Source organism: Ursus americanus, chromosome 15, assembly GCF_024610735.1.
Source record: "Ursus americanus isolate L20-20 chromosome 15, mUrsAme1.1.p, whole genome shotgun sequence".
NCBI classification, from domain to species: Eukaryota; Metazoa; Chordata; class Mammalia; order Carnivora; family Ursidae; genus Ursus; species Ursus americanus.
Genome location: NC_142141.1, coordinates 36,729,239 through 36,741,519, shown reverse-complemented (window position 1 = coordinate 36,741,519; position 12,281 = coordinate 36,729,239). Strand labels below are relative to the sequence as shown.

General features: G+C 39.7%; 1 protein-coding gene across 11 annotated transcripts in view; it reads right to left on the bottom strand.

The window, feature by feature from the left end:
- The window catches only part of CPLANE1 (ciliogenesis and planar polarity effector complex subunit 1), a 146,415-nt gene that overhangs the window by 65,154 nt on the left and 68,980 nt on the right, over window positions 1–12,281 (bottom strand). For 9 of the 11 annotated variants that reach the window (XR_015726876.1, XM_087867919.1, XM_087867921.1 and 6 more), the window contains 5 exons: window positions 11,699–11,862; window positions 9,456–9,538; window positions 8,638–8,717; window positions 7,520–7,593; window positions 5,008–5,204 (listed from right to left, as the gene is read on the bottom strand). Coding sequence is in view for 10 of the 11 variants with exons in the window: in XM_087867919.1 (XP_087724045.1) it covers window positions 5,008–5,204; window positions 7,520–7,593; window positions 8,638–8,717; window positions 9,456–9,538; window positions 11,699–11,862 (598 nt within the window). In the remaining variant the exon portion in view is untranslated. The remainder of the gene's footprint in view (window positions 1–5,007; window positions 5,205–7,519; window positions 7,594–8,637; window positions 8,718–9,455; window positions 9,539–11,698; window positions 11,863–12,281) is intronic. The other 2 variants (XM_087867922.1, XM_087867923.1) reach the window with 1 other exon arrangement.

Here is a 12,281-nt window from a genome sequence, read left to right as displayed (position 1 = left end):
GTTTGGTAGAATTCCCCAGGAAAACCGTCCGGGCCTGGAGTTTTGTTATTTGGAAGGTTGTTTATCACTGACTCAATTTCTTCATAATTAATTGGCCTGTTTAAGAAATCAATTTCTTCCGGTTTCAATCTTGGTAGTTTATAGGTTTCCAGGAAGGATTCCATCTCTTCCAGATTGCTTAGTTTATTGGCATATAGCTGTTGATAAAAATTTCTAATAACCCTTCCAATTTCAATGGTGTTCGTCGTGACCTCTCCTTTTTCATTCATAATTTTAATAATCTGGGTCCTTTCTCTTTTCTTTTGGATAAGTCTTGCCAGTGGTCTGTCAATTTTATTGATTCTCTCCAAGAACCAGCTTCTAGTCCTGTTGATCTGCTCTACCGTACTTCTGGTTTCTGCTTGATTGATTTCAGCTCTAATTTTGGTCAACTGCTTCCTTGTGCGTGGGTTAGGCCTGTCCCTCTGTTGCTGTTCCAGCTTCTTGAGGTGAGAATATAAAAACTGCATTTTAGATTTTTCTATTCTTTTGAGTGAGGCTTGGATGGCTATGTATTTCCCCCTTAGGACTGCCTTTGCAGTATCCCATAGGTTTTGGACTGTTGTATTTTCATTCTCATTGGTCTCCATAAATTGTTTAATTTGATTTTTGTTTTCCTGGTTTATCGAGTCATTCCTGAGCAGGATGGTTCTTAGTCTCCAAGTGTTTGAGTTTCTTCCAAATTTTTCCTTGTGGTTGAGTTCCAATTTCAGAGCGTTGTGGTCTGAGAATATGCAGGGGATAATTTCAATCTTTTGGTATCGGCTGAGACCTGTTTTGTGTCCCAGAACATGGTCTATTCTTGAAAATGTTCCATGGGCATTAGAATAGAATGAGTATTCTTTGGTTCTGGGGTGTAGTGTTCTATATATATCTAAGAGGTCCAACTCGTCGAGTATGGCATTCAAAGCCTTTGATTCTTTGCTTAGTTTTTGCCAGGGTGTTCTGTCTATTTCTGAGAGTGGAGTGTTGAGGTCCCCTACTATTAATGTATTTTTATCTATATGTCTCTTTATTCTGGTTAAGAGTTGGCTTGTGTATCTTGCTGCTCCCCTGTTGGGGGCATATATATTTATAATTGTCATATCCACTTGTTGAATACTTCCTTTAAGAATAATATAGTGCCCTTCTGCATCTCTAACTATAGTCTGTAGTTTAAAATCCAATTTATCTGATATGAGAATTGCTACCCAAGCTTTCTTTTGAGGTCCATTTGCGTGAAAGATGGTACTCCATCCCCTTACTCTCAGTCTGAATGCATCTTTGGGCTCGAAATGAGTCTCTTGTAGACAGCAAATGGATGGGTCATTTCTTTTTATCCAATCTGCAACCCTGTGGCGTTTAAAGCAAGAATTTAAACCATTAATGTTAAGGCTGAGTACTGAGAGATATGCTTTTAATTCTGCCATGTTGCCACTAAAGTCTTTTTTGTATTGGCTGTGACTTTCTGTTCTGTATCACTCTTGGGGCCTTTTTACTTTTATAGAACCCCCCGTAATACCTCCTGTAGGGCTGGTTTCGTGGTTACGAAATTGGCTAGTGACTGTCGATTCTGAAATGTCTTTATTTCTCCATCAGTTCTGAATGACAGCCTTGCTGGATAAAGGATCCTTGGCTGCATGTTTTTCTCTGAAAGAGCTTTAAAAATGCTCCCCCAACCCTTTCTCTCATTCCAGGTCTGTGTAGACAGGTCTGACGTAATTCTGATGCCTTTGCCTTGGTACGTGAGAAATTTCTTTGCCCTGGCCGCTTTCAATACTGTATCCTTGGATCTCATATTTGCGAATTGCACTATGACGTGACGTGGTGTAGGTCTGTCATGGTTGAGCTTGGGAGGGGTCCTCTCTGCCTCTTGGACACGAATGTTTGTTTCCCTTGCTAGATTAGGGAAGTTTTCAGCTACAATTTGTTCAAATATCTCTTCTAGACCTCTGTTTTTCTCCACCCCCTCGGGGATGCCGATGATTCTAACATTGGATCGTTTCGTTGAGTCAGTAATCTCCCGTAGCCAACATTCGTGGGCGTGGATTTTTTTAAGACCATCTTCTATTTTTATTTTTTCCTCTATTAACCCATCCTCCAATTCACTAACCCTTTCCTCCGCTTCCGTGACCCTGGCCGTCAGAGCCTCTAGTTTTGCCTGCATTTGGCTCATAGAATTTTTAATTTCTGTCAAATTCGCTCTCATTTCCGCCCTTAGGGATTCTATATTCTCAGTAATATTTTCCTGAATACTTTTTTCAAGTCTACTCATTATCTTGACCATTGTTACTCTGAATTCCATTTCTGATAATTTGGTTACATCCATATCCGTTACTTCTGTGGCAGAGGCCACTGACACACTGTCTTTTCTTTGCTGGGGGGGGGGCTTCTCCTTCTTGTCATTTTAATGAGGGGAGGTTGCGGGGTTGTCCAGAGCCCAAAATTATTGACTGGGTCCCAGGCCGTGCCCCTTGTTTTATAGGGATCTTAGAGATGTGGGCTTCTTCTTTAAAGATTTTATTTATTTACTTATCTGAGAGAGGGAGACAGACAGTCAGCAAGAATGGAACAGAAGCAGGGGAGTGAGAGAGGAAGAAGCAGGCTCCCAGCAGAGGAGCCCGATGGAGGACTCCTTTCCGGAACGCTGGGATCACGCCCTAAGCCGGAGACAGGCGCTCAATGACTGCGCCACCCAGGCGCCTCGGGTTGTGGGCTTCTTGATTTTTCAGCCTGCCTTCTGGGGGAGGGGCCTGCCGCGCCGATACTCAGGCAACCCTGTTTGGGTAGAGTCTCCGTGTCCCCTGCGAGGGAGGATGGGGATGGGCACTCTCTGAGCCGGTATTTCCAGGCTTTTGTTCTCTGGCGGCTTTCCCTGGCGGCGGCTATGCCTCTTCTGAGGGTCAGAGCAGCAGAGGCTGCATTGTCTCAGAACAGAGGGATTGCGGCCCGTTCTCCACTGATGTTCTGGCCACTTTAACTCTGTTACTGTTGGTGCTGCTCAAGCCTGCAGCGTCCCGGGATGTGCGCACCAACTCGGCGACCCTGCCCTCACTTCCAGGGCCGGCGCGTCTCTGTCCTTTGTGATTCTAATGCCGCCAGCCAACGGCCGCCCCGTCTCTGTCCTTTGTGTTTCTAATGCCGCCAGCCACCGGCCGCCCCGCGCGCTCCGGGAGTTCCCGGTCTCAGTCTGGATCCCCTGAGCACACCGGGATTCAGGTATTCCGGGAGATGCCTGGTGGCGCGCGCGTTCACGGCTCACCGGTCTCAGTCCGCTCTCTCCCGGGTGCCCTCTGTGAGTCCGCCCGCTCCCCCGTGCAGGTGGCTGCCGCTTCCCGGCGCCCAAACGCGGCGGCTCCCTCCCCCTTCCGTTTATCTTCCGATATCCGTGCACGGTTTACAGCTCCCCTCTTCGTACCTCAATACTCAGCGCTGGAGATGTTCATTTGTAGAGATCCAGATGCATCATCCTGCGTCTCAGGCTGATTCCGTGGTTATTTAGGCTGGTCTGGTACCTATCCAGCTCGACTCAGGGGACCGGCTGAAAAAGGGGTCCCCTACTCCTCCGCCATCTTAACTCCCGCAAATATCATTCTCAATGGGGAAAAGCTGGAAGTCTTTCCCTTAAGATCAGGAACACGACAAGGATGCCCATTCTCGCCATTATTATTCAACATAGTACTAGAAGTCCTTGCAACAGCAATCAGACAACAAAAAGGGATCAAAGGTATTCAAATCAGCAAAGAAGTCAAACTGTCTCTGTTCGCAGATGACGTGATACTCTATATAGAAAACCCAAATACTCCACCCCTAAACTACTAGAACTTATAGAGCAATTCAGTAATGTGGCGGGATACAAAATCAATGCTCAGAAATCAGTCGCATTTCTATACACGAACAATGAGACTCAAGAAAGAGAAATTAGGGAATCCATCCCATTTACAATAGCACCAAAAATCATACGTTATCTCAGAATTAATTTAACCAGAGACGTAAAGGATCTATATTCTAGAAACTACAAATCACTCTTGAAAGACATTGAAGAAGACACAAAAAGATGGAAAAATATTCCATGCTCATGGATCGGAAGAATTAACATAGTTAAAATGTCTATGCTACCCAGAGCAATCTACACTTTCAATGCCATCCCGATCAAAATACTGATGACATTTTTCAAAGAACTGGAACAAACAGCCCTTAAATTTGTGTGGAACCAGAAAAGGCCCCGAATCGCCAAGGAATTGTTGAAAAGGAAAAACAAAGCTGGGGGCATCACGTTGCCGGATTTCAAGCTTTACTACAAAGCTGTGATCACAAAGACAGCATGGTACTAGCACAAAAACAGACACACAGACCAATGGAACGGAAGAGAGAACCCAGAAATGGACCCTCGGCTCTATGGGCAACTAATCTTTGACAAAGCAGGAAAAAACATCCAGTGGAAAAAAGACAGTCTCTTCAATAAATGGTGCTGGGAAAATTGGACAGCTATATGCAAAAGAATGAAACTTGACCACTCTCTCACACCATACACAAAGATCAACTCCAAATGGATGAAAGACCTCGATGTGAGACGGAATCCACCAAAATCCTAGAGGAGAACATAGGCTGCAACCTCTTTGACATCAGCCACAGCAACTTTTTTCATGACACATCTCCAAAGACTGTTTAAAAAAAAAAACTTTGGATACCTCTGAGCTAGAATCTGCTGGTCTGATTTGATTGTCACCCACCTGACTTTTGTGAGCAGCTCCGCATCCCAAAGAGCTCAGGTGTAAGAAGTCATTGTGAGAAGTAGGTAGCTCAGCCTGCACTCTAGGCCCTTGAGTTAGGAAACTCTGAATAACAAATGAAGAGTGCCCAAAGAAGAGAAACCAACCCTACAATTTAATTTCAACTTGCCCATTTCTAAAAGTTTGTTCACAATTTAAAATCCTAACATATAAATCATACATGTAAATTTACTTGTTTATAGGGAAATGTGCTTACCTGAACTAATTTAAACATTTCATCTTGGAGCATGTGCCTAAGAGAATCTGAAGAATCTGGCAGTTGAGCCCTGGGTTCATTTCTCTGGGTCGGCTGAAGTGTTGGCACAGGTGTTTGTGAAGCAACACTGACTCCATTTGATCCGAAAGGTGGAACTGAGGAAGATTTATCTTTCAATGCAGAAATCTGTGCACTAGGTAGAAGCATATATATAAAAAAACATAATCAAGAAAAAACCAAATCAGATGTCTACAATCTGAATATTTTGATCTCACCTTTTCTAAAGGCTTTCTGGAAGTTTTCAGGAAATTTAAACCCTAAAGCCTATCACTCTGTAGTCCCAGCCACCAAACACATTTGTCATCAGCACAGCGCATATGTGAATGCTATTTTATTAAGGGAGATGTAATGTCTAGTCAGCCATGGTCCCCTCCCTATGGTGTTACAACCCAGAACAGTCCACACGTTTATTTGACTCGTCTGGTCCCTGCAAGCATCTGACTTTGAAACCTATGCCATTATTCTGAAGAGTTATACTAAGAATATTTTTTGTTACTAAATTTAATGATCCAGAATGGAGTTAAGAAAACTAGAGAAACTATGGGTTAAAAAAATGTTTAATTCTAAGATGGAAAGCGCAAACTCCTGTTGATCATCATCAAATGTGAAACAACAGTATTATGAACATTGTATTTCCAAACAAATCACAAAGTTTATATCTACAATTAAACCCTAACAAAAAAATGCTTACATAGGAATAAAAATTAAAGATCAAAATAAGTTTTTGGTCTTTTTAAATAAAATGATTGGGGATGACACAAATGTTTTCTAAGCAAATTGATTTTACAAACTAAATAAGGGAGCAGGCATTATTATATCCAGATAAATTGATCATCATCTCTAAAAAGAAAAGAATATATTAAATCACACTTGGATTATTTGGGTTTACATTCATTCCCTTTCGGCTATAATATTTGCCTTTAATCAAACATGTAATACTATAAGCTCAATAACAAAACTTTGTTTGGCAAATCCACAACTGACTTGCCTATTTTTTTTTTTAAGATTTTATTGGGGCACCTGGGTGGCTCAGTTGGTTAAGCCTCTGCTTTCGGCTCAGGTCATGATCCCAGGTTCCTGGAATCAAGCCCCACATCGGGCACCCTGCTCAGCCGGGAGCCTGTATCTTCCCTCACCCGCTCCCCCTGCTTGTGCTCATTCTCTCTCTCTCTCTCTAATAGATAAAATCTTTTTAAAAATTTTTTAAAAAGCTTTTATTAATTTATTTGAGAGAGAGAGAGAAAGCACAAGCAAGGGGAGGGGCAGAGAGAGGGGGAGAAGCAGACCCCCTGCTGTGCAGACAGCCCGACATGGGGTTGATCCCAGGACCCTGAGATCATGACCTGAGTGGAAGGAGCCCCCCCAACTCACCTATCTTAAAGCAACTTTATTGGACTTAGTTTCCAACAAGTAGCAATGAGATAAAGTCCAATAATGGAGAATTCTTCTAACATAAGGCTATGCTATGTTATCCTATTTCAGCAAGATTTCTAAATACTAAACACACTGTTCAATCTCTGTCAAAGAAGTTCAAAAGACAGAACTGGATGAATCTGTTCTATGAGAGAATTAAAAGCATTTCATATGCTACTAGAAATCTGTTAGAGGCTTAAAATAAGCAACTTTAAGTAATATATCCACTACAGTTGACCCTTGAACAACAAGGGGGTTGGGGGCTTAACGCTCATGCAGTCGAAAATCCACATATAACCTGACTCCTCAAAAACTTAACTACTCATAGCCTACTGATGACCAGAAACCCTACTATAGCATAAACAGTCGATTAACATATTTTGTATGTTATGTGTGTTGCATACTACATTCTTACAATAAAGCAAGCTAGAGAAAAGAAAGTGTTATTAAGAAAGTCATAAGGAAGAAAAAATACATTTACAGAACCAAACTGTTTTTATCGAGAAAATTTTGTGTGTAAGGGGACCCAAGTGACTCAAACCCGTACTGTCCAAGGGTCAACTATACTTCTTTTTTTCAGAAAATACTATTCTAGAATGGCTCCTGTAATCTTCCAATAATAAACTTAAAGGTGTCAGAAATGAGTACCTACATTGCTCTTTTAATGCTTCGTTTTGCTTTCATTTTACTCTTAGTTTTTATTTTATTTATTTTTTTGGTAAGATTTTATTTATTTATTTGACAGAGAGAGAGACAGCCAGCGAGAGAGGGAACACAGGCAGGGGGAGTGGGAGAGGAAGAAGCAGACTCCCAGCAGAGCCTGATGTGGGGCTCGATCCCAAGACTCCAGGATCACGCCCTGAGCCAAAGGCAGACGCTTAACGACTGAGGCACCCAGGCGCCCATTTTACTCTTAGTTTTTAGTCAAAACATTTAGAATTATTTCAAAATGGCACAGTAGGCATCATTTCATTCTCTTATCTACTTGTAAAATTAGGATTATATCTAAATGGTAGAGTACACAAAAATTCTTACCTAGGAATTTCTGAACTTGCATCTACACAAAATGAATAAGGAACAGCATGTTCAGGATTTGAAAAGGCTTCGATCATACTATAATTAAAGATTAATAAGTAATTAGGAAGATATTCTTCACATTTCCTAAGATACAGGTGATCTAATGCTCAGCTATCTAAGAGTCTAAACATTCTTTAGTCCTCTATAATGCTTAGCTCATAATTACAATCTGTTTATATTTGTCTCCATAGCAATTAGTAACAGACTCAAACAAAAAGCAAAGAATATGTCTGGATGACTGAACATGTAACTTGAACACTGCTGACTTCCCAGCAGAAATAAAAGAATCTAAAATGGGGAAGTGAAGTTGGCTGGGACCTCAAATTCCACCTATGCCAGAAGCAGACACTTTGTTCAAAAACACCACAGAGCCCTTATTATATTTAAAACTGTAAAGACTGGTCTTTTATTAATAGAATTATCTATTTGTAAAGGCACATCATATTTAAATATATTTTTTGTTAACTGTCCAAAGAAATGAACAAAATTTGTATATTGAGAACAGAAAGAAAACCTAATTATGTTGCTCTCTTATCCAAGGTAGTTCTAAAATTCTAAAACTTCAAAAATTCTAAAAATTAAGAAATCATATCCCACCTGCAACAGATTAAAACTGCCTTCAACTCTCCTTGAAGCAATAATATGTTAGCCAGCAGAACAGCCCTATACTGTGCAGTAATCACACCGTAACAGTGAACAATTATACATACATACTGTGATTCATAATGGCCCTTTATTTGATCCAATAAAAATGGAATTAGTATGACAAAGTGTATCCCTAATTAGCAGCTGAATAAACTATGGTCTATTTACAGCTATATTTTACTTTGATAAGGCTGATAGTGATGGGAGAACAAAAGGCAAATATTTTCGGTATCATTACTTATTTCACTGTACCAAGATTTTGAAGTCTATAACATTTACTGAAGATTATCATTTACCGCTGCTACAAAGTTAAATTTCACTAGGAACACAATATCACCATGAAATAGATACTGTCAATTATGAGAAAAATAACATCTTCATCAAATGAATCCCAGCTGGCAGTAACAATCACTTCCTTACTTTTTTCCCCCTTACCATTTCTGTTCAGTTGATTTTTTCTCCATACATGTCTTCAGTGGTTCTTCCCTTGGACACTGAACCTCTCCTGTGGAACGCTGTTAAAATTAACAGTAGCCAAAAAGAAAAGGTGTCATATAAATAGGTATTACTGTCTTAGATGTCCTGAGTTTCACATTAACCACTCACCTGGAGTAACAACAGTCTAAAAGCAAGTGAGAAACCAAGCATTAAATGAATTCCCAGTGCTGCTCTGATCAGATTTTTAACTGTGTGAATTGACTTCAGCCCATCACCCTGAGCAACTGAGCATATTAAAACACAAAGACAAATGATGTCAGTGGAATTATTTACACTACATTTAAAAATACCCTGTAAATTACATATACCCATCACTACCTGATTAATAAGTACATTCTGAAAACAATTATAAACAGGAAAAACTAACCCCTCTTGAAGGAATTTTTTCAGTAATTAGAAATGTCTGTGTTCCAACTGAAAATGCAGTACACAGTTTTGAGAAAACAAATAATGCATAAAAGTGATATATGTGCAAAAACTGCCTACTACAGCTAAATTATACATTTTGAATATAGAATACTTCTATTCCTCTTAAGTTAATTTACCATAGCAGTTTATGAAATAAAAATTTCACTGCCTGAAATTATTAGACATCTTACTAATGATAGAATTTCAGTGAAAGAAAAATGCTACATGGTCTGGCTATTCTCTACAACCCACAGTGTACGTTTAAAAAGATAACAGCCTTGGTTGGATGATTAATTAAAAATACTTAAGTATAATTAAATAACATTATCCACTATTTATTGACTTACTTCTTCTAAATGCTGTGGTAAAGTCTGCATGTTATTGGCAATATTGGGACTTTTAAGACTTCCAACAGGCTCTTTGGTACCTTCTACAGGGAAACAAGGAGAAAGAGAAAAGTGACCATTTGAAAAAAATCAGTTTAGGGGCACCTGGGTGGCTCAGTCGGTTAAGCATCTGCCTTTGGCTCAGGTCATGATCCCAGGATCCTGGGATCGAGTCCCGCAACGGGCTCCTTGCAAAGCGAGGAGTCTGCTTCTCCCTCCCTCTCTCTACCCCCCCCAACTCATGCTCACTCTCTCTCTCTCTCTCTCAAATAAATAAAATCTTTAAAAAAAGAAAAGAAAAAATCAGTTTACTTTTTAGAAGTTTCAGGAATATTACAGGAAACAAGTATAATGGCAGAAATATTTTCTATCTTCCTTATAAAAAGTTTCTTTAAATTTAATTAATTAACATACAGTGTATTATTAGTTTCAGAGGTAGAGGTCAGTGATTCATTAGTCTTGTATAATACCCAGTGCTCATTACATCACATGCCCTCCTTAAAGTCCACCACCCAGTTACCCCCTCCCCCCATCACCCTCCCCTCCAGCAACCCTCAGCTTGTTTCCTATGATTAAGAGTCTCTTATGGTATGAGAAACAAACTGAAGGCCTCAGAGGGGAGGGGGGTGGGGGAATGGGATAGACCGGTGATGGGTAGTAAGGAGGGCACGTATTGCATGGTGCACTGGGTGTTATACGCAACTAATGAATCATCGAGCCTTACATCGGAAACCGGGGATGTACTGTATGGTGACTAACATAATATAATAAAAAAACCATTAAAAAAAAAAAAGAGTCTCTTATGGTTTGTCTCCCTCTCTGATTTCATCTTGTTTTATTTTTCCCTCCTTTCCCCCATGATCCTCTGTTTTGTTTCTTAAATTCCATACGTGAGTGAGATCATATGGTAATTATCTTTCTCTGATTGACTTATTTTGCTTAGCATAATACCCTCTAGTTCCATTCATGTCGTTGCAAATGGCAAGATTTCATTTTTTGATGGCTGAGTAGTATTCCATTATATATATATATACATACACACACACACACACATAATATCTTCTTTATCCACTCATCTGTTGATGGACATGTGGGCTCTTTCCATAGTTTGGCTATTGTGGACATTGCTGCTATAAACACTGGAGTACAGGTGCCCCTTTGGATCACTACAGTTGTATCTTAGAGTAAATACCTAGTAGTGCAATTGCTGGGTCGAGGGTAGCTCTATTTTCAACTTTTTAAGGAACCTCCCTACTGTTTTCCAGAGTGGCTGCACCAGAGTACATTCCCACCAACAGTGTAAGAGGGTTCCCCTTTCTCTGCATCCTCGCCAACATCTGTCACTTCCTGAGTTGTTGATTTTAGCCATTCTGACCGGTGTGAGGTCATATCTCATTGTGGTTTTGATTTCTATTTCCCTGATGCTGAGTGATGTTGAGCACTGACAGGATGGGAGAAGATGTTTGCAAATGTCTTATCAGATAAAGGGCTAGCATCCAAAATCTATGAAGAACTTATCAAACTCAACACCCAAAGAACAAATAATCCAATCAAGAAATGGGCAGAAGACATGAACAGACATTTCTCCAAAGGAGACATAGAAATGGTCAACAGACATATAAAAATGTTTTTTAAAAACACCTGAAGACAACCCCTCCCCATCAAGTGAATCCATATGAGCCTTGAGAGACCTGTATCAGTGTGTTTAACTCCACGCAAAGCTCTGAGAGTTTCTGTTTTAACAAAGACTGTCAAGGAAAGGGTCACAGAATTGGTTCACAAAAATGAAGAGGCCCATGATAGATACATAACCAAAAAGGCCCAAGAATTGTAAATTCAGGTTATGAGTTAGTGCATTCAAAATTTCATATATATTACACTCGTTTTTTTTCAAGATTTATTTATTTTAGTCGGGAAGGGGCAGAGGGAGAGGAAAAGAGAGAATCTCAAGCAGACTGTCCACTAAGTGCAGAGCCTGCCACAGAGCTCGACCCCACAGCCCCAAGATCACAACCTGAGCTAAAATCAAGAGTAGGATGCTTAACCAACTGAGCCACCCAGGCACCCCATGCTCTCTTTTAACTTTTGGTTTTAGGCAATTATAAACATACTAATTTAGATATAAGACTAAATAATCTCAGATAATCATTCACTGATTTCAAATTAATAAAAACCAAATAAAAAGATTAGCCAAATGAACTGACCTTCATAGTCTGATTGGTGTATTTCCATTTCCTCTTGGTTAAATGTTTCTACTTCTAAAAGGTCCTCATCAATATCTATAAATTCTTTTTCAGTATCATTAGTAACAGAAATAATCTCATCTTTGGTTTCTTTTATTTCAGGATTATATGCTTCAGTTGGCATTCTATTGACAAGAATAAAGGAGCTAGAATTATAACTCATTCTTAGAAACAAAATCTTGCTTTCAATTGATTCTGTTTACAGAAAAGGAACATTAGGTTTCATATTTATAGTGTTCTGTTTTTTAACCACGTCTGGTACATAGTAGAAACTCAAGAAAAGGTTGTTCAATGCATGACTAAATATCCCCATTTTATTTACTCAAATAACTGGAATAATTTCAACCTATGAACTCTGCCATTCTCACAAAGGAATCTCCCTGCTATTAAAGGCTCAACCTTGTTATTCAAAGATATATTGCTTCATATGTAAAAATGGATGAAATGATTAGCTCAACTTCCTCTGACACAGGAAATCAATTAATATAATGAAAGGATCTCTCAGAATGAGAATTAGCTCCTCTCTCAGGAGACATAAGCTAGA